General features: G+C 43.1%; 1 protein-coding gene across 1 annotated transcript in view; it reads right to left on the bottom strand.

The window, feature by feature from the left end:
• Positions 1 to 1,071: 1,071 nt before the first annotated feature.
• Positions 1,072 to 22,866, bottom strand: part of LOC140717370 (coagulation factor X-like) — a 32,538-nt gene continuing 10,743 nt past the window's right edge. Inside the window, exons 4-9 of the mRNA XM_073030885.1 lie at positions 22,725 to 22,838; positions 10,361 to 10,491; positions 9,050 to 9,074; positions 7,579 to 7,692; positions 6,131 to 6,244; positions 1,072 to 4,055 (exon numbers count right to left, since the gene is read on the bottom strand). Coding sequence (XP_072886986.1) covers positions 3,937 to 4,055; positions 6,131 to 6,244; positions 7,579 to 7,692; positions 9,050 to 9,074; positions 10,361 to 10,491; positions 22,725 to 22,838 — 617 coding nt within the window. The 3' untranslated portion in view covers positions 1,072 to 3,936. The remainder of the gene's footprint in view (positions 4,056 to 6,130; positions 6,245 to 7,578; positions 7,693 to 9,049; positions 9,075 to 10,360; positions 10,492 to 22,724; positions 22,839 to 22,866) is intronic.

Below are 22,866 nucleotides of genomic sequence, written 5' to 3'. Positions count from 1 at the left end.
GGTGCTGCGAGCAGGGCATGTTGATTGGGGCAGAAAACACATTTCTTCAGGATGTTGCTTAAGACAGAGGACCCGCACCCACACCCCCGCCCGCCCTGCGGAGAGGCAATGCCGAGTCCCAGGGCGGAGCAGTAACAGTGAGAACTTTGGAAGTCTCGTCAAACTACTATGGGTTATGGGATGCCAGTACATTGGTACGGTGAATAGATTCATTGGGGTTGAAACTGGACACCACGTCATGCCCATGCTGAAAATACTGGGTTTTCCAAGGTGAAAGGATAGACGGAGGGATGCTTTCTGGCTGTTTGCAGACATTGTATGGCACCAGCACAAGAAAATCACAGATCTTTAGAATGAGGTAGAAGAGCTAAATCGACACTGTTCCATTATGGGAGAAGACCTGCGGTTGGCCTAGACCCGGGCTGCAAAGTTAAAAGATAAGAATACAGAGATAGCTTGTTGGCTAATGAAGGTCCAGCAATGTGAGATCGTCTGGATGGTGAAATTGAAGATGAGAGGGTAGAGTGGACTCATAGGACTATTCCTCGAAATGATCACTCTCTTCTCTGCATACCCAAAATGGTATGGGCCAGGACAGTGATCACATGGACATATACCTGCCATGGGGGGCATCGGCCCACAGTCTCTTCTTTGCAGGAGGGTTAGGAGGATCAGGAATGTGTGGGAGATGGTACAATGAGCCTCTTCGAGACAACATAGATCAGGGTGTTCTCCACGAAGAATCTGGTGAGATTAAGGGATAGGTACAGACAGATGCCTGGAGAGTCTTTGGCTGCGAGGTTGTTGAGGATATGGGATTGTTGAGGGGTACCAGAATGAGCCTATCTAATAGAGAGATGGGTTCTTTAGTGAGCCTATCATCCCAGCACAAGATCAATTACACGCTGAGAATGCTGATTGCTTCCTCTAAGTTTATACATCATTATGGGATTGGGTGGAAGCGGCACTTCAGATTTAGGGACCCTTCTCTCTTTTGAATGGTAATTACAACCCCCAGTGGAACTGAGCACTAGATAGATAGATAGATAGATAGATAGATAGATAGATAGATAGATAGATAGATACTTTATTCATCCCCATGGGGAAATTCAACTTTTTTCCAATGTCCCATACACTTGCTGTAGCAAAACTAATTACATACAATACTTAACTCAGTAAAAAATATGATATGCATCTAAATCACCGTCTCAAAAAGCATTAATAGCTTTTAAAAAGTTCTTAAGTCCTGGAGGTAGAATTGTAAAGCCTAATGGCATTGGGGAGTATTGACCTCTTCATCCTGTCTGAGGAGCATTGCATTGATAGTAACCTGTCACTGAAACTGCTTCTCTGTCTCTGGATGGTGCTATGTAGAGGATGTTCAGAGTTATCCATAATTGACCGTAGCCTACTCAGCGCCCTTCGCTCAGCTACCGATGTTAAACTCTCCAGTCCTTTGCCCACGACAGAGCCCGCCTTCCTTACCAGCTTATTAAGACGTGAGGCGTCCCTCTTCTTAATGCTTCCTCCCCAACATGCCACCACAAAGAAGAGGGCGCTCTCCACAACTGACCTATAGAACATCTTCAGCATCTCACTGCAGACATTGAATGACGCCAACCTTCTTAGGAAGTACATTCGACTCTGTGCCTTCCTGCACAAGGCATCTGTGTTGGCAGTCCAGTCAAGCTTCTCGTCTAACTGTACTCCCAGATACTTGTAGGTCAGATACTTGTAGACACTAAGGCCCTTTGCCAGTGAATTCTTAATACAGATTTATACAGTGGTAATGATAGCCGGCCAGAGGATGTTGAACTAACCATGATAAGCCATCTGGTTATGATAATGACTTCCCAGACAAAAGGAGGAGTTCTTTCTTTAATATGACCAGCAATGGATCACCCTGTAAGCACAGCGATTCAATTGTTGCCGAGTTTGGAGTAGGTAGAAGAGGGATTGAGTAACCAGGTATGGAGGTTGGGTAAGTGGACAGTGAGTGCAGGGCCCTACATGACCCATAAGGAAATGCTTTTGGTGTTGCTCAAAGCTGGGGACCAGAAGGAGCAGGTTCTCATCCCCTCCTCTGTGCAATGTACTGCCAAGGAAAGTGAGAAAAGAAGGCAACTAACAGGGAAGGGGCATTCTTCATGCCCACTTCTGATAAGGGCTCCTTTTATCCTCTGCTGGATTCCTTGCATTCTGTTCTGAATTCTCTATATCCCGCACTGGAGGATATACAAAGGCTATGACTGACCTCCAGCAGCAGTGGGTCTGAGGGGGTGTTTAGTGCCCTCCTGCCTCATTTGATAGGGTGAGTGTGAGCAGGAACAGTATCCTGGGATGGCTGTGTCTATGCCAAATGGTGCTGTGAAGGTGGACACTCGTTGGACACTGAATAGCACTTACTGGATATGCAGTTCCTAGACCTACCCTTGGCTTCCCACAAGGTGGTGCAGCCTCTGCTGTCTGGGATATGTGGTGCCATACGCACACCATGCCAGTGCCCCTGATGAGCGCTTTATCCATGCTGGCTGTCATAGGAAGAGGGTTATTACAAAGGAAGGAAGGTTATGGATGATAGCATTTCCCAGCGTGATATGGCCAGGCTGTCCCGGGATATCATGGCCTTATATTACCTGCTCACTAAGGAAGACTGTTCACATCTGAGAGTTGATGTATAAGATTAGGTGGAGCACTAGCTCCTTGGCTATTACACTCCAGAGAAGAGTGGTGGCCTACTGTAGTACGCAAGTGGGAGAGGTTGAGTATTGATGTTTCATTAGTAGCTTAGTCGGGAGCTCACTAAGGACATTCCAGTTTAAGGGTCCAATTGGCACAGTGTCACAACCTTGGAGGGGTGAAAAGTCATGTGAGGGTTTGGCTAATTTGACAGGCAAAAGCAGGCTCAACCATGTCGAATGTTCATGGCCCATTTGAAACCTGTAGCAGCTTTTCCCATTAGATGCCTTGTGTGTCCAGTTTCAGACCCACCGGGTGTAAAGACTAGCACGTGCTGGAGGCTTGCTCTCTTTTGTTTGTCCCCAGGGCACGCCTCACAGAACCAGGGGGAAGGATTGCTCTGCGCGCACTTTTAGCAAAGTATCTGATGAATGTTTAGCTTTGCAGATTGTATCACTTGGGGGATCTTAAATGTTTGGTCTAATTTTTAACTGTTTGTAAATAAATGTTTATTTGTAGTGTGTTTTCTGACTCACTCACCCAACCTGGATAACTGCTTCCACATTACAGAAGGCACGAGAATGGGGTTGAAATGGATGTTAAGTTAGCCATGGTAGAATGGTGTGGCAGAGTCAATGGGCCAATTCTGCTGCAGTACTTTGCTTTTATAGAAGGTCTTCATGCTCGTTATTTGCAAAAGCTGCAGTGTGTTGCTTAAAGAACAATTTATAAAAGTCATTACATAAGGATTAATTTGTGTACTGAATGTCTACTGATCACTGGGTTTTATAGAATCCAGACTTTAATGGCAGAACTTGAAGAGATTGGTGGACATTGACACCATCTGATTTTGGAGACACAACAGACAGGTGCTGGAATCTGGAGCAGCAACAAAATGCTGATAAATATGCTGGTTTGTAGTCAGTGTTTTTGTCTTATTCACCAAACCTGGGAACCTGCTTCCAATTGGCACTGCGAGCAGGGTTTGCTGATTGAACCAGAAAATGCATTTCTTTAGAAGGTTATTTAAGAGAGAGGACCCCCCCCCCACCCCCTGTATGAATCTGAAGCAACAACAAAATGCTGAGGAAACTTAGTAGGTTAGGTAGCATATGTGGAAGACAGACAGATGGTCATCATTTTGGGCTGACTTCCTACATCTGAGTTTGATTCTTCCGATTCAAGCTCAGTTCCATATTTAATTGTAAATATTTATTCTGATTTAAAATCCATAACAAGTCCTTCACAACTGTGTGTTTATAATTCTGAATTTGCATAGCATCCTTCAGCTGGGCAAATGCAGGTGAACTTGTTGATTCCGTCTACACAAATCATTCCTTGTGGGCATGTGGGCATTAAGTCACACTCATTGATATCTGGAAAAACAACATTAAAGTAAATTTGTTATCAAAGTACATATATGTTATGTACAACTGCCCTGAGCTTCATTTTAGACTATAAGATATAGGAGCAGAATTAGGCTATTTGGCCCATCGAGTCTGCTCTGCCGTTCAATCATGGCTGATCCAATTTTTCCAGTCATCCCCACTCCCCTGCTTTCACCCCATACCCTTTGATGCCCTGGCTAATCAAGAACCTATCTATCTCTGCCTTAAATGCACCCAATGACTTGGCCTCCACAGACAGTCGTGGCAACAGATTCCACAGATTTATCATCCACTGACTAAGGTAATTTCTCTGCACCTCAGTTCAAAATGGATGCCCTTCAATCCTGAAGTTGTGCCCTCTTGTCCTAGACTCCCCTATCATGGGAAATAACCGCCATATCTAATCTGTTCAGGCTGTTTAACATTCGTAATGTTTCTATGAGAACCCCCTCACTCTCCTGAACTCCAGGGAATACAGCCCAAGAGCTGCCAGATGTTCCTCATACGGTAACCCTTACCTGAGACCATTACTTGAATGATTCCTGGAATCATTCTTGTGAATCTTATTTGAACCCTCTCCAATGGCAGTATATCATTTCTAAAATAAGGAACCAAAAACTGCACACAATACTCTGTGTGGTCTCACAAGTGCCTTATAGAGCCTCAACATCACATCCCTGCTCTTATATTCTATACCACTGGCAATGAATGGAAATATTGCATTTGCCTTCTTCATACCAACTCAAACTGGAGGCTAACTTTTAGGGTATCCTGCATAAGGACTCCCAAGTCCCTTTGCATCTCTGCTTTTTGAATTCTCTCCCCATCTAAGTAATAGTCTGCCTGTTTATTTCTTCCACCAAAGTGGAATTCTCTTGCTGGTATTCACAGTGAATACAAAGAAACCCAAGAGAATCAATGAAAATTTGCCCTCGACAAAGACAGCAAACAACCAATGTGCAAAAGACAACAAACTGTACTAATACATAAAAAAGAAATAATAATAATAATAAAAAAATAAACAAACAATAAACATCAACAACATGAGTTGTAAAGTCTTTAAAAGTGAGTGTATAGGTTGTGGAATCAGTTCAGTGTTGGAGTGAGTGATGAACACTTTTGGTTCAAGAGTCTGATGGTCAAGGGGTAATAATCGTTTCTGAACTTTGTGACGTGGGACTTGAGGCTCCCCTACTTCCTTCCTGATGGCACCTTGACCCTGAGATAACACTGTCTCGTTTGACTGTATCCATGAGTATTCATGTATGGTTGAATGACAATTAAACAAATTAAATTCAGTTGAATCTTCGCACTGAAGTTGTGACCAGTGTTGAACAACCACTGGGAAAATACGCTACAGATACAGGAGGGCGCACACACAGACTTAACTAAGTATCTGTTGAATGTTTAGTTTTGTGTTGTGTAATTGAGGAGACTTAATAAATTCCCTGTTGAGTTTGAAGTGTTACTGATTGTTTCGTGTTGTGGTTTTTGTAATGCAGGCTGGTTTAGATGCCTGATTGAACATTTTACTCTTTGTAAATGAATGGTTAATGTGCTTATTCATAATCAGTGTCTTCTGTCTCATGTATCAAACCTGTGAGTATACTTCCCCATAACACCCTTTATTTTCCAGATCCCTGCTCCCCTGTCTTTGATGTCTACACGATCCTGTTTCATCAGCTGTTGACAAAGGGCACTGGTGCCAAAACCTTACACAGCAGATCAACCCCATTGTCACTAATTTTGATTGAAGAAACTACTGCGCAGCTAGCAGTACCAGAGTAGAGTCATTGCGTTTCACAGCAGAGATACAGGCCCTTTGGCCCATCTGCGTCATGCTAACCACGGTGACCATTGTTTGCCCATAAACTTCTAAAACATTCCTGTCCATCTCCCTGCCCAACTGTCTTCTAAACATACAGTAAACCCATGCAAGACAGGGTGTTTGAGCTCCCATGTTACTCTCAGATACCATAACCCATCATAGTTCTGATCAAGATATTACTGCTCCCTAATGCCTACAGTCCGAATTCATTGGTTGAGAATGAAAGTTCTCTTACCTGTTTCACAAAAGGTTCCATTAAATCCACTGAGACATTTACATTCTACTCCTGTGGCACTGTTCCGACAGGTCCCATTATTTTGGCAAGTCATTGAATTACACATCGGCCTGGCTGGAAATTGGAAATTAAGTTAAGGGGTTTTATTTCCGCATAGTAGCAAGGGGAACAAATTGCACCCAGTATCGCAGGAATCTGAGTGGATTGAATTGTTTATCCTGGTCCTTGCAATTCTAATTAAAAGTCCATTACTGCAATATACAATCTACACAAGGCCATCAAAACAGCACAGAAGCTATATGAAAGTATATGTTCTGAATGAAATAGGCCCTGATTCTTTAGCCAGAGGGTGGAGAATCTGTGGAGTTCATTGCTACAGACAGCTGTAGGCACCAAGTCATTTGATTATATTTAAAGTGGAGGTTGCTAGGTTCTTGATCAGTCAGGGCATTAAAGATTACAGGGAGAAGGCCTGAACTTTTTGACATTGGACTTGAGGCTCCCGTACCTCCTTCCTGATGGCAGCAGTGAGAAGTGAACAAGGACTGGATGGTGGAGGCCCTTGATGATGATGGCAGCATTCTGTGTACATGTGCTCAATGGTGGGGAGGGCTTTACCTGTGATAGACTGAGCCGTATCCCCGACCTTTTGTTGGTTTCTTCATTCAAGACACATCGAACTTTGCAAACTTCTCAGAAAGCGGAAGCGCAGGGAAGTTGACTATCTGAATGCATTTGGTCGATTGGCCCATTTGAAGGATGCAGCAGCTCTTTCCCATTGGTTGCCTTGTGTGCCGCAGCACCGGTGTCCGGGTTTGGCTGCCTCAGAGGTATAAGATGAGCATGTGCAAGAAACTGGCTGTCTCCTCTTTGTCTCCAGGGACTTATCTACATATTTGTCTGGTGGTGTTTCCACTAATAGTCTCTCTGTGTCTGTATATCTGAGGACTGGGTCTCGAAGTCACAGTGTCACTTAGCAGGCGTCGGGCATCAGGGTGGGTCATCAGATGATCTCAGTGAGCTGGAGGTTCTGTACTATATACATGTATATTCTGTGTTGTATTTCTTTTACTGATATTCTAGATGGGTTTGTAGGTGGGAACTTATGAGTTCAACCCCATCGTAGCCATCTCTGATGCAAGACCCTACTAAACAGCAAGCAGTACCAGAGTAGAGTCATTGCATTTCACAGCAGAGATACAGGTCCTTTGGCCCATCTGTGCCATGCTAACCACGGTGCCCATTTGCCTCATAAACTTTCTAAAACCTTCCTGTCCATCTACCTGTCCAACTGTCTTCTAAACATACAGTAAACCCATGCAAGATAGTGTGTTTGAGCCCTCATGTTACTCTCAGATACCATAACCCATCATAGTTCTGATCAAGATATTACTGCTTCCTAATGACTACCGTCAGAATTCATCGCTTGAGAATGGAAGTTCTCTTACCTGTTTCACAGAAGGTTCCATTAAATCCTCGGAGACATGTACATTGTACTCCGGTGAAGGTATCCTGACAGATCCCATTATTTTGGCAGATAGTTGAATTACACTTCAGCCTGTCTGGAAATTGGAAATTAAATGAAGGGGTTTTATTTCTGCATGGCAGCAAGGGGATCAAAACACATCCAGTAACGCAGGAATCCAAGTGGATTGACTACTTTATCTTGATCTTTGCAATTCTAATTAAAAGTCCATTACTGCAATATACAATCTATACAAGTCCATCAAAACAACACAGAAAATACATGTAAATAAATGGTCTGAATGAAATAGGCCCTGATTCTTTAGCCAGAGGGTGGAGAATCTGTGGAATTCATTGCCACCAACAGCTGTGGTGGCCAAGTCATTTGATTATATTTAAAGTGGAGGTACGCGGTTCTTGATCAGTCAGGGCATCAAAAGTTACAGGGAGAAGGCAGGAGAATGTGGTTGAGAGGGAGAGTAAATCAGCCATGATAGAATGGCTCAGCAGACTGGATGGACAGAATGGCCTAATTCCACTCTTGTGTCTTATGGATTTATACCTTAATCTTCATCCACGCATTCCATTTTGAAACTTGTTAGTTTGGAGGATTAAAACGCATGCCATTGTCACTGTAGGACCATAGGTCAGTGAAGAACAGAGCACAGGAACCAGCCCTAATACAGCTTAGGGCAGCAGAGTTCAGAGTTCAATTCTGAGGCTCGCTGTAAGAAGATTATACGTCCATCCCATGAGTGCATGGGTTTCCACCGGACAATTTAGTAGATTAGCAGGTTCATTGTAAATTGTCCTGGGATTAGGCCTGGGTTAAGTCGGAGCATTGCTGGGCAGTGCAACTTGTGGAATACGGAAGGGCTGGTCTGCACTGTATTCCTTGGAACGCAGAAGATTGGGTGTGTCTACAACTAGAGGTCATGGGTTAAGGGTGAAAGGTGAAAAGTTTAAGGGAAGCATGAGGGGAAATTTTTTCACTCAGAGTGTCGTGAGAGTGTGGAACGAGCAGCCAAAGCAAGTGGTACATGCAAGTTCAATTTCAATGTTTAAGAGAAGTTTGGATGATAGGGATATGGAGGGCTATAGTCCCAGTACAGGTCAACATAGGCTAGATGAGCTTTCTCTGCTGTACATTTCATTACTTAATAAATAAATAAACAGTGGCAACTTTCCACTTCCCTTTCCATCCGGATGCAGGGTCTCGATCCAGAATATCGACTCACACCTACTGCCAACACAGATAGATGCTGTTTGACTCAACTGAGTCCTCCCAGCGTTCTGTATAACATGATGTTTATTTCCCTTGACAATCTTTAATCCTTCTTTCCATTAAAATCAGCGCATGAAGAGAAAGTTGTTTCACTGGTGGCTGGAACTTCCATTCCTCAAAGTGAAAGTCCCAGCTGCTTTGTGAGAATGATAAAATGGAGAACCACATACCTATGTAGATTTTCCAGAAGAATTCCTTAAAGAGTGAAAAGAGAAAAATGTTAATAACAATTGGCTTTGGTTCCATATCTGGTGAGGACATTATTGGTGGCTTTGTATCAGACGTCAGTGAATGGGAACAGAAGCAGACGGTGCTGAAAATGCTCAGCAGAATCTTTGGAAGAAGGAAAGTGGTCACCAGACCTCTTTCAGAAGACAAATTTAACCCCTTCACTGTAGCTCAGTGGTGACAAGGCCATCTTTTATAAACAGTATATGTATACGGCCGGTATGATTTGGGGTTCAACCAAACAGGAATGTTGGGAATTACCATTAAAGAAACCTCGATTTGAGCGAATGCTGCGTAATTATTGACGATGCACAACTATTGGTCGCCAAGGAATAATAGATTGTACACCAGAATAAAATTATAAAGAAAGAATATTTACCAATCTCTGCTTTATTAACAGTTAATAGGAAAAAGAAAATGAAAAACAAGAGCCATTACAGTTAAACCAGTTTAATGTGCACATAAACAATGGAGCTCATTTCTGTAGTGGTTGGGTATACCGCTTTACTCATGGTGCAGAATTCTCATCACCATTCACAGGTAGAACTTCCCTTCTTGAACATCTTCGCCTCCTGAAGCACTCCTTACATTAGGGTTTTCCCTTCAGATACAAAGCACCAGGTGTCTTCCTTGATCCTCTCCCATCCGCAACTCCCGCTTAAAGACCATGAACCCGACACTGTCTGTCAGAAGTCTCTATCCTTCCAGATCTCTCTAGAACCATCTCTCCATACCACCATCCTAATTGGCTGACACAACATTCCTAAGTTGAACAACATGGTTTCTTATCTTCAGCCGAAACTGAAATACTCTCACCAAAGACACAAATGCTTTTACAGAAAACTGCTAAAATCAGTTACCTCACAGCATGGCAGTAGAAATCCTAACCAGGGCATTACAGGTGCTTTGCACTGTGTGTGACTGTTAGTACAATGTTTTACACCTTGGCCCTGGAGTAACACTGTCTCGCTTGGCTGTATTCATGGGTATTCCTGTATTGTTGTATTGAACTGAAACTGATTTCCAGGGAAAACGACTAAATTTGTCCAAACTCCCCTTATATCAATTGCCCTCTAATCCAGGCTGCCTCCTGGTAAGCATCTTCTGTGCCCCCTCTAAAGCCTTAACATTCTTCGTGTTCTGGGAAGCAGCACCTTACACCTCCGTAGTAGAGATGTATCACCAGCTTACTATCCAAGAAGTGAGGAAAACAAGGGCTACATGGGACTTGGACCTGGAAAATTTGTCCTTACCGTTGTGGAATCATCTTCAAAGATCTCATGGATTTCTTCCTTTGAGCATGTTTCTACCACGCACTCTTGCTCCAGAGATTCTCTGTTGACTTGAGACAGGAGCTGCAGAGCCGAAGGTTTCTGTAGAAAGACTCAATAACACAATCACAGTATTAAACATCCAGCGCCTGTCTGCTGACAGAACTGTGTTATGATGTCAGACTACTACCTCTGAAATGCTTTGGTGTGCACTTGCAATGAGATTGGATTTGTATAAAAGCAGAAATTTTCTTAATAACTTTAAAAGCCTACACCACGTCCCCACCATCAGAGGTGGAAATGGCTAAGGCCAGTCAACAGGGCTCTGATGAAGCTGTATAGATCAAACCCTGTTCAGTAGATACAATCGATTACAGAATCATTGATGAACTCCAACCATAACATCGACTTTGGACGATGGAGACAGGAGGTCATCGATGGCCTTTGTCCCACTGGGAGCTAAGGGCCCAAGAAGAAGAAGATGTTAAAAGCCAACACTGTTGTTGCCTGTGATGAAACTACACTGTCAAATGTCACACTACATTCAGGGTAGCCTCTCCAGATATGAAAAGCTGCAAAATGCAATCCTCACTAGGATCCCAGGCTTAATGTACTCAGCTAAAAAGCAGCAGAAATTGCTCATGATAACTTGCATGATGCATTGTATGGGGAAACAAACTTCCAGTTATACAAAATCCTTCATAATCAGAAAATAAACAGTTTTTCCACATCTCCCTGGAATCCATTAGCTGGGAACAAAATCACTGGGAATTCCTACACAAAATCTGTTTTCGCAATTTTTTGCTTTGCTTAATACAACTACGTTCAAAGTCTACTTGTATTAATTTGTTCATCTTAAGGAATACATTGCTTGTTGTGTTTCTCAGTTTCACCCTGGCATTGGGAGATGGTGAAAGGAAAAGACACAGTGTCTAACAGTGCAGCAAGGTGAATCACCTGCACGGTTCCCCCTAAGCTACGCAGATGTACAGCCATGCTGTAACTGAAATGCTCCCGTGCACATAGTCTATGTTACGAAGCAGCAGGAATGAAAACTGATGAGGAAAACTTAACAAAACATACAAGTTTTTCTTTGATGTACTGAATTTCATTAACCCTCCGATTAATAAATAAAATCAAAAGTATGTGATGATTCAATTTTCATTCAGAATCAGAATCAGGTTTACTATTACTGGCATGTGATGTGCAATTTGTTAACTTAGCAGCAGCAGTTCAATGCACTGCATAATCTAGCAAAGATAAAAAATTAATAACATAAAATTAAAAATAATAATACTAAATAAGTAAATCAATTACAGTATACATATATTGAATAGATTTTAAAAATGTGCAAATATAGAAATATTGTAGATTGATAAAAAATTGAGGAAGTGTCCAAAGATTCAATGTCCATCCAGGAATCAGATGGCAGAGGGGAAGAATCGTTGACTGTGTGCCTTCTGGCTTCTGTACCTCCTATCTGATGGTAACAGTGAGAAAAGGAAATGCCCTGGGTGCTGGAGGTCCTTAATAACAGAAGCTGCCTTTCTGAGCTACCGCTCCCTAAAGATGTCCTGTGTATTTTGTAGGCTAGTACCTAAGATGGAGCTGACTAGATTTACAACCTTCTGCAGCTTTTTTCGGTCCTGTGCAGTAGCCTCTCCATACCAGACAGTGATGCAGCTTGTCAGAATGCTCATCACAGTACAACTATAGAAATTTTCAGTATATTTGTTGACATGCCAAATTTCTTCAAGCTTCTAATAAAGTATAGCTGTTGTCTTGCCTTCTTCCTTTCTTTCTTTTTCAATCTTTTTATTATTGTTATTAATATCAACAAAACAAAATTGATACATAGATAATGGGATTACTAACATACACATTTCAACTGAACCTGAAAGAATACATAAGCAATGATTACATTATAAATGAGTATTCCCAAATCAAGGACAATACAATATACAAATAAACAAGGCAAACACAGGTATATCATAATATATATTTTTTTTAAAAACTAATCTAATAATCTAATAACCAATAAGGAAAAAAAACAGAAAAAGAAAAAAGAAAAAAGAAAAAATGTAAAAAAAAAGGGCTGTTTATAATATCTCACAAGAATACATAATCATCAGTGTCGTCAACTCCGATCCTCTCAACATAAATAAGATTAAAGCTGGAAAATCCAATAAGCTTGGAACAGGGTCATATTACATCATCTGAAAATATTGAATAAATGGTCTCCATATCTTTTCAAATTTAATAGAAGTATCGAATACACCACTTCTAATTTTTTCTAAATTTAAACATAACATAGTTTGAGAAAGCCAATGAAATACAGTGGGAGGATTAATTTCCTTCCAATTCAACAAAATAGATCTTCTAGCCATCAAAGTAAGAAATGCAATCATTCGACAGGCGGAAGGAGATAAATGAATTGAGTCCATCATCGGTAAACCAAAAATTGCGGTAATAGGATGGGGTTGTAAATCAATGTTCAATACCGCAGAGATAATATCAAAAATATCTTTCCAATATTTTTTTCAAAAGCAGACATGACCAAAACATATGAGTTAAAGACGCAATTTCAAATTGACATCTATCACAAATAGGGTTTATATAAGAATAAAAAAGAGCTAATTTATCCTTGGACATATGGGCCCTATGTACGAACTTAAATTGTATTAATGAATGTTTGGCTCATATAGATGATGTATTAACTAATTGAAGAATTCTATCCCAATTCTCAATAGGAATAATAAGATTAAGCTCTCTTTCCCAATCATTTTTGGTCTTATCAAGGGGCTCTGAACGTATCTTCATAATTATATTATAAAGTTTCGATATAAGCCCTTTTTGAAAAGGGTTTAATTCAACCAAACTCTTCAAAATATCTGAAGACACAAAAGTTGGAAATGTAGGAAGTACCGTACTTTAAAAATGCCTAACCTGTAAATATCTTTAAAAAATGGAATCTAGGCAAATTAAATTTATTAGATAATTGCTCAAAAGACATAAAACAATTGTCCGAAAATAAATCAGAAAATCTTAATAAACCCTTAGTTTTCCAAGCCAAAAAAGCTTGATCTATAATGGAAGGGTGGGAAAAACAATTAAATACAATAGGAATATTTAAAACGAATTGAGTCAACCCGAAAAATTTCTGAAATTGAAACCATATACGTAAGGTATATTTAACTATCGGGTTGTCAATTCATTTCGGCAATTTAGAAAGAGCAAAAGGGAGAGAAGTCCCTAAAATAGAACCCAGAGCATAACCTGGTACCGATTTAATTTCCAAACTCACCCAATGAGGACCAAAAGTACCATCCCAGTCTTTCCACCAACATAACAACTATCTAATATTAACTGCCCAATAATAAAATCTGAAATTAGGTAATGCCAACCCACCTTCCTTCTTTGTCTTCTGTAAGTATATTTTACCTAACCTGGGATTTTTATTCTGCCATATATATGAGGAAATTTTTGAATCAACATTAGTAAAAAAGGATTTCTGAATAAAAATTGGTACCGCTTGAAAAATGTATAAAAACTTAGGTAAAATAACTATCTTAATAGCATTAATCCTACCTATCAGAGATAAAGATAATGGTGACCACTTAGTAAACAAGCCTTTAATCTGATCAATTAAGGGTAAAAAATTAAACCTAAATAATTCTTTATGGTTTTTTGTGATTTTAATCACTAAGTAAATAAAAGAGTCATTAACTAATTTAAAAGGTAAATTACCATAGCTTGGGACCTGTCTATTCAAAGGAAACTTATTAAGATTTAACTTATACCCAGAAAACTCACTAAATTGAGCCAACAATGATAGAACTGCTGGAATAGATTTCTCAGGGTTAGAAATGAATAATAATAAATCATCTGTATACAAAGATACCTTATGAATATCTGTCCCACGATTAATACCCAAAATATCCTGTGATTCTCTGATGACAATTGCCAAAGGTTCTAAAGCAATGTTAAATAGTAATGGGCTAAGAGGACAACCTTGTCTAGTGCCCCGAAATAAACGAAAGAAGGGAGATCTTTGATTATTAGTAAACACCGAGGCTACTGGAGTGTGATAAATCAGTTTAGCCTTCTTTATAACTACATTGATATGTTGGGACCAGGTTAGATCCTCAGAGATCTTGACACCCGGGAAGTTGAAACTGCTCACTCTCTCCACTTCTGATCCCTCTGTGAGGATTGGTATGTGTTCCTTCATCTTACCCTTCCTGAAGCCCACAATCAGCTCTTTCGTCTTACTGACGTTGAGTGCATGATTGTTGCAGTGGCACCATTCCACTAGTTGGCATATCTCACTCATGTACACCCTCTTGTCACTGCCTGAGATTCTATCAACGATGATTCTATCGTTAGCAATTTTATAAATGGTATTTGAGCTATGCCTAGCCACACAGTCATGTGTATACAGAGAGTAGAGCAGTGGGCTAAGCACACACCCCTGAGGTGCGCCTGTGTTGGTAATCAGCGAGGATGATGTGTTATCACCAATCTGAAAAGATTATGGTCTTCCGGTTAGGAAGTCGAGGATCCAGTTGCAGAGGGAGGTACAGAGGCCCAGGTTCCGCAACTTCTCAATCAGGATTGTGGGAAGGATGGTATTTAATGCTGAGCTATAGTTGTGAACAGCATCCTGATGTAGGTGTTTGTATTGTCCAGGTGGTCTAAAGCTGTGTGGAGAGCCATTAAGATTGTGTCTGCCATTGACCTATTGTGGCGATAGTCAAAATGCAATGGGTCCAGGTCCTTGCTGAGGCAGGAGTTGAGTCTAGTCATGACCAACCTCTCAAAGCATTTCATCACTGTCAATGTGAGTGCTATCGGGCGATAGTCATTAAGGCAGCCCACATTATTATTCTTAGGCACTGGTATAATTATTTTGCCTTTTTGAAGCGAGTGGGAACTTCCATCTGTAGCAGTGAGAGGTTGAGAATGTCCTTGAATAATCCAGCTGTTTGGTTGGCACAGGTTTTCAGAGCCTTACTAGGTACTCCATTTATGAAACATGGAAGATTTTCCTTGTTGTACTGTATTTCATCATACCCATCAATTAATAAATAAAATCAAAAGTATGTGATTTTTCAATTTTCATTCTAAATATTCATAGTGTGCATATTACAATAAAATAATATTTAAAGTGCTGTGTATTTTTCAGGCCATGTAAACATTTCCTGCTTAGAGCAATGGTTGGTCCACACAGCTTTTAAAAAATTAGAGGAAACTTTGATCATCTGCCAGGGATGAGGAGAGCCCAGAAGTCTCAAGCTATTATCTGACAATTCCTATCAACAACCTTCGCCCGAAGTCACCTCCGTGGGAGGAACACCGTCAGCTGGAGGAGATGTACAGACGGGAGGAACGGGTTGCACTGAGAGTTCATTGATACTTACCGTCATTCGTGTGACAGCCAGTGAGAAGCAACAAGATGATCCCGTAACTGAGGACGAGCTTCATCTTGCTTTGTCACCATCCGATCCGACGTATTGGAGAGACACGATGGGGGATTTTGCAAATGGATCTACCTCACTCAGATCACAGTTACACTCTTTACATAGTCAGTATTTTGTCTTTGTTTTGGAAATTAATAAGTAACCAACGATTTTGAAAAACTTTCACAAGAGTACAGAGAGCATGAACATTTGGAAGTCAGTTCTGATACTGAATAAACTCTTCTCGCACTTCCAGCCGGGTACAAGTATCGATTATAATCGATATAGTCAATATTTTTTTCAGTGTTTTACAAATATTTCTGTTAATAAATAACCAACGATTTTGAAAGACTTTCACAGGAGTACACGGAGCATTGATTCTTGGAAATAAATTCTGGTAATGTTGACAGCAGAAAAGAGGAACACCTTTCTTCTCAGTCTGTTCATACATTGAAACCGCATTGGAGCAGAGAGAATTCCTGGTTGTAATAGTGCATTTGTTATGTTAAATCATACAAATATCTTGATTAATGTGTGAAAGCTGTTCAAATCCTCTCCATGCTTATCCAAGTGTAAAAGTTATGCTGACTGTGAAACTCCCAACTGCTCGAGTGTTCTAATGTTTGAAATGAATGAATTCAAAGATTCAAAGGTACAATTTAATGTCAGAGAAATGTATACAATATACATCCCGGAATGTTTTTTCTTCTCAACCATCCATGAAAACAGGGGAGTGCCCCAAAGAATGAACAACAGTTAAATGTTAGAACCCCAAAGTCCACCCCAGCTCCCCTCCCTCCCGCGGGTAAGTGGCAGCAAGCAATAATCCTCTCCCCCCCACAGGCAAAAAAAAGCATCGACACCCACCACCAAGCACTCAAGCATGAGCAAAGCAACAGCAAAGTCACAGACTTGCAGTTAGCCCAAAGACCACGTTTCACCCGGTATTCAACATACCGCAGGTTCTCTCCCTAATAAGGGAGAAGGAGGTGTCTCCGTTTTCCCAGCGAGCAGGGAGACATAACAAACAACTCACTGGCTTACGATGTTGAAAGTCCACCACATTGTTTTATCGAGCTCCGTGCCCAAAAGACTGGGCACACAACCACAGATATTCCGACACCCCTGACAACATACGGGTCTCCTGTCGTGACACCAATCCCCGATTCGCCCGTTTCCAGAGCCCCAAGATCCTAGGGTTCTGAATCTGAGCTGGACTCTTAGGCCGAGCCCTTGTGTTGGTGTTCTAAGCAATCTTAATGTACCTTCCCCAAGATCAGAACAATTACAGCTAATTTCCATCAAACACTCAGTTCTTGAACCAACTGGCAACCCCTGGTCACTACAGTTTAGTAACACGATGAGCACTTTGATCATTTTACACCAAAATGGCCACTTTCTGGTCTAATTCTTCTGCCTTGTAAGAATGTTGTGTTATTTAAAGATATAGAGATTAGTTTCATTTGTCATCAAAACATCCAGTAAAAGCATCGTCTGCGTCAATGTCCAACACAGTCCGAGGATGGGCAGGGGGCAGCCCGCTAGTACCACCATGCTTCTGACATTAACATAGCTTGACCACAACTCACTAATCCTAAACCGTGCATCAGGGAGAGGGTCAGGCGGCGAGTGGCACAGGATGAGGGTCAGGCAGTGAGTGGCACAGGGAGAGGGTCAGGTCACGAGTGGCACAGGGAGAGGGTCAGGTGGCGAGTGGCACAGGATGAGGGTCAGTAAGTGAGTGGCACAGGATGAGGGTCAGGTTGCGAGTGGCTTAGAGAGAGGGTCATTAAGTGAGTGGCACAGGATGAGGGTCAGTAAGTGAGTGGCACAGGGAGAGGGTCAGGTCACGAGTGGCACAGGATGAGGGTCATTAAGTGAGTGGCACAGGATGAGGGTCAGGTTGCGAGTGGCACAGGGAGAGGGTCAGGCAGCGAGTGGCACAGGGAGAGGGTCAGGTGGCGAGTGGCACAGGATGAGGGTCAGGTTGCGAGTGGCACAGGATGAGGGTCAGTAAGTGAGTGGCACAGGGAGAGGGTCAGGTTGCGAGTGGCTTAGAGAGAGGGTCAGTAAGTGAGTGGCACAGGATGAGGGTCAGGTTGCGAGTGGCACAGGATGAGGGTCAGTAAGTGAGTGGCACAGGATGAGGGTCAGGTTGCGAGTGGCACAGGATGAGGTCAGTAAGTGAGTGGCACAGGGAGAGGGTCAGGTTACGAGTGGCACAGGATGAGGGTCAGTAAGTGAGTGGCACAGGATGAGGGTCAGATTGCGAGTGGCACAGGATGAGGGTCAGTAAGTGAGTGGCACAGGATGAGGGTCAGTAAGCGAGTGGCACAGGATGAGGGTCAGTAAGTGAGTGGCACAGGGAGAGGGTCAGGCAGCGAGTGGCTTAGAGAGAGGGTCAGGTCGCGAGTGGCACAGGATGAGGGTCAGGTCGCGAGTGGCACAGGGAGAGGGTCAGGTCACGAGTGGCACAGGATGAGGGTCAGTAAGCGAGTGGCACAGGATGAGGGTCAGTAAGTAAGTGGCACAGGGAGAGGGTCAGGTCACGAGTGGCACAGGATGAGGGTCAGTAAGTGAGTGGCACAGGATGAGGGTCAGGTCACGAGTGGCACAGGGTGAGGGTCAGTAAGCGAGTGGCACAGGATGAGGGTCAGTAAGTAAGTGGCACAGGGAGAGGGTCAGGTCGCGAGTGGCACAGGCAGAGGGTCAGGTGGTGAGTGGCACAGGGAGAGGGTCAGGTCGCGAGTGGCACAGGATGAGGGTCAGTAAGCGAGTGGCACAGGATGAGGGTCAGTAAGTAAGTGGCACAGGGAGAGGGTCAGGTCGCGAGTGGCACAGGCAGAGGGTCAGGTGGTGAGTGGCACAGGGAGAGGGTCAGGTCGCGCATGGCACAGGGAGAGGGTCAGGTAGTGAGTGGCACAGGCAGAGGGTCAGGTGGTGAGTGGCATAGGGAGAGGGTCAGGTGGTGAGTGGCACAGGATGAGGGTCAGGTCGCGCATGGCACAGGGAGAGGGTCAGGTAGTGAGTGGCACAGGCAGAGGGTCAGGTGGTGAGTGGCATAGGGAGAGGGTCAGGTGGTGAGTGGCACAGTGTGAGCATCAGGTTGCGTATGGCACAGGGAGAGGGTCAGGTTGCGCATGGCACGGAGAGGCGAGTGGCAGAGAGAGAGGGTCAGGAGGCGAGTGGCACAGGGAAAGTGTTTTGCGGCGAGTGGCACAGGGAAAGTGTTTTGCGGCGAGTGGCACAGGGAGAGGCTCAGGAGGCGAGTGGCACAGTGAGGGTCAGGTTGTGCATGGCACAGGGAGAGGCTCAGGAGGCGAGTGGCACAGGGAAAGTGTTTTGCGGCGAGTGGCACAGGGAGAGGCTCAGGAGGCGAGTGGCACAGGCAGAGGGTCAGGATGTGAGTGGCACAGGGAGAGGCTCAGGAGGCGAGTGGCACAGGCAGAGGGTCAGGATGTGAGTGGCACAGGGAGAGGCTCAGGAGGCGAGTGGCACAGGCAGAGGGTCAGGATGTGAGTGGCACAGGGAGAGGCTCAGGAGGCGAGTGGCACAGGCAGAGGGTCAGGATGTGAGTGGCACAGGGAGAGGCTCAGGAGGCGAGTGGCACAGGGAAAGTGTTTTGCAGCGAGTGCTGCACAAAGGGGGTCAGGTGCTGAGTGCAGGGAAGGAGTCAAGTGGCAAAAGTTGAGGATCGAAATTTGAGCGAGGGGTCAGGGAGTGGGGCAAGTAATGATACCAGCACCTGATGTAAAAACGTGGGTGGGATTGGCTTGTTTGCCAGTCGAAAGCCGCTTCCACCATGACGGTGTTTGATCGGCCCATTTGAAACCTGTAGCAGCTTTTCCCATTAGATGCCTTGTGTGTCCAGTTTCAGACCCACCGGGTGTAAAGACTAGCACGTGCTGGAGGCTTGCTCTCTTTTGTTTGTCCCCAGGGCACGCCTCACAGAACCAGGGGGAAGGATTGCTCTGCGCGCACTTTTAGCAAAGTATCTGATGAATGTTTAGCTTTGCAGATTGTATCACTTGGGGGATCTTAAATGTTTGGTCTAATTTTTAACTGTTTGTAAATAAATGTTTATTTGTAGTGTGTTTTCTGACTCACTCACCCAACCTGGATAACTGCTTCCACATTACAGAAGGCACGAGAATGGGGTTGAAATGGATGTTAAGTTAGCCATGGTAGAATGGTGTGGCAGAGTCAATGGGCCAATTCTGCTGCAGTACTTTGCTTTTATAGAAGGTCTTCATGCTCGTTATTTGCAAAAGCTATAGTGTGTCGCTTAAAGAACAATTTATAAAAGTCATTATATAAGGATTAATTTGTGTACTGAATGTCTACTGATCACTGGGTTTTATAGAATCCAGACTTTAATGGCAGAACTTGAAGAGATTGGTGGACTTTGACACCATCTGATTTTGGAGACACAACAGACAGGTGCTGGAATCTGGAGCAGCAACAAAATGCTGATAAATATGCTGGTTTGTAGTCAGTGTTTTTGTCTTATTCACCAAACCTGGGAACCTGCTTCCAATTGGCACTGCGAGCAGGGTTTGCTGATTGAGCCAGAAAATGCATTTCTTTAGAAGGTTATTTAAGAGAGAGGACCCCACCCCCTGTATGAATCTGAAGCAACAACAAAATGCTGAGGAAACTCAGTAGGTTAGGTAGCATATGTGGAAGACAGACGGATGGTCATCATTTTGGGCTGACTTCCTGCATCCGAGTTTGATTCTTCCGATTCAAGCTCAGTTCCACATTTAATTGTAAATATTTATTCTGATTTAAAATCCATAACAAGTCCTTCACAACTGTGTGTTTATAATTCTGAATTTGCATAGCATCCTTCAGCTGGGCAAATGCAGGTGAACTTGTTGATTCCGTCTACACAAGTTGTTCCTGGTGGGCATGCGGGCATTAATTCACACTCATTGATATCTGGAACAACAACAATGTTAAAAGTAAATCTGTTATCAAAGTACAGATATGTCATGTACAACTGCCCTGAGCTTCATTTTCCTGTGGGCATTCACAGAGAATACAAAGAAACACAATAGATTCAATGAAAAACTGCCCTCAACAAAGACGGGCAACCAAACAATGTGCAAAAGACAACAAACTGTACCAATACATAAAAAACAAACAACAATAATAATGATAAACAAGCAATAAACATCAATAAACATGAGTTGTAGAGTCTTTAAAAGTGAGTCCATAGGTTGTGGATTCAGTTCAGTTCATTTGAACCCTTTTGATTGAAGAATCTGATGGTTGACCGGTAATAATCGTTCCTGAACTCTGTGATGTGGGACCTGAGGCTCCCGTACCTCCTTCCTGATGGCAGCAGTGAGAAGTGAACAAGGACTGGATGGTGGAGGCCCTTGATGATGATGACAGCATTCTGTGTACATGTGCTCAATGGTGGGGAGGACTTTACCTAGGGTAGACTGAGCTGTATCCACTACCTTTGCTGGTTTCTGCATTCGAGACACATCGAACTTTGCAAACTTCTCTGAAAGGAGAGGCACAGGGAAGTTGACTATCTGAATGCATTTGGTCGATTGGCCCATTCGAAGGATGCGGCTGCTCTTTCCCATTGGTTGCCTTGTGTGCCGCAGCACCGGTGTCCGGGTTTGGCAGCCTCAGAGGTATAAGATGAGCATGTGTGAGAAACTGGCTGTCTCCTCTTTGTCTCCAGGGGCTTATCTACATATTTGTCTGGTGGTGTTTCCACTAATAGTCTCTCTGTGTCTGTATATCTGAGGACTGGGTCTCAAAGTCACAGTGTCACTTAGCAGGCATCGGGCATTAGTGTGGGTCATCAGATGATCTCAGTGAGCTGGAGGTTCTGTACTATATACATGTATATTCTGTGTTGTATTTTTTTTACCGATATTCTAGATGGGTTTGTATGTACAAGGACTGGGCATCAATCTGGGTAGGGTGGGGGGACGTTGGGATTCTTTTATTCCGTGAATGCGTTCTTGTGTGTGACAGTTGGTACTGTGTTTTGAACCCTGACCCCAAAGTAACACTGTCTCGTTTGACTGTATTCATGGGTGTTCATGTATGGTTAAATGGCAATTAGACTTGAATTAGTTTGAATTGAATTTTCAGACTGAGATTGTGAGCACTGCTGACGAACCACTGGGAAAGTACGCTACAGATACAGGAGAGTACGTACGTGTACACACACACACACACTTAACTAAGTATCTGTTGAACGTTTAGCTTTTTGTTGTGTAATTGAGGAGACTTAATAAACTCCCTGTTGAGTTTGAAGTGTTACTGATTGTTTCGTGTTGTAGTTTTTCTAACGCAGGCTGGTTTAGATGCCTGATTGAACGTTTTACTCTTTGTAAATGAATGGTTAATGTGCTTATTCATAATCAGTGTCTTCTGTCTCACGTATCAAACCTGTGAGTATACTTCCCCATAACACCCTTTATTTTCCAGATCCCTGCTCCCCTGTCTTTGATGTCTACTCGATTCTGTTCCATCAGCTATTGACAAAGGGCACTGGTGCCAAAACCTTACACAGCAGATCAACTCCATTGTCACTAACTTTGATCCAAGAAACTACTGCGCAGCTAGCAGTACCAGAGTAGAGTCATTGCGTTTCACAGCAGAGATACAGGCCCTTTGGCCCATCTGTGCCATGCTAACCACGGTGCCCATTGTTTGCCCCATAAACCTCTAAAACATTCCTGTCCATCTACCTGCCCAACTGTCTTCTAAACATACAGTAAACCCATGCAAGACAGGGTGTTTGAGCCCCCATGTTACTCTCAGATACCATAACCCATCATAGTTCTGATCAAAATATTACTGCTCCCAAATCCCTACAGTCAGAATTAATCACTTGAGAATGGAAGTTCTCTTACCTGTTTCACAGAAGGTTCCATTAAATCCTCTGAGACATTTACATTTTACTCCTATGGCGGTGTTCCGACAACTCCCATTATTTTGGCAGGTAGTTGAATTACACTTCAGCCTGGCTGGAAATTGGAAGTGAAATTAAAGGGT

This window comes from Hemitrygon akajei, chromosome 27 (genome assembly GCF_048418815.1).
Source record: "Hemitrygon akajei chromosome 27, sHemAka1.3, whole genome shotgun sequence".
NCBI lineage: Eukaryota > Metazoa > Chordata > Chondrichthyes > Myliobatiformes > Dasyatidae > Hemitrygon > Hemitrygon akajei.
Note: the sequence above shows the minus strand (reverse complement) of the source record. Positions and strands in the feature narration are given on the sequence as shown.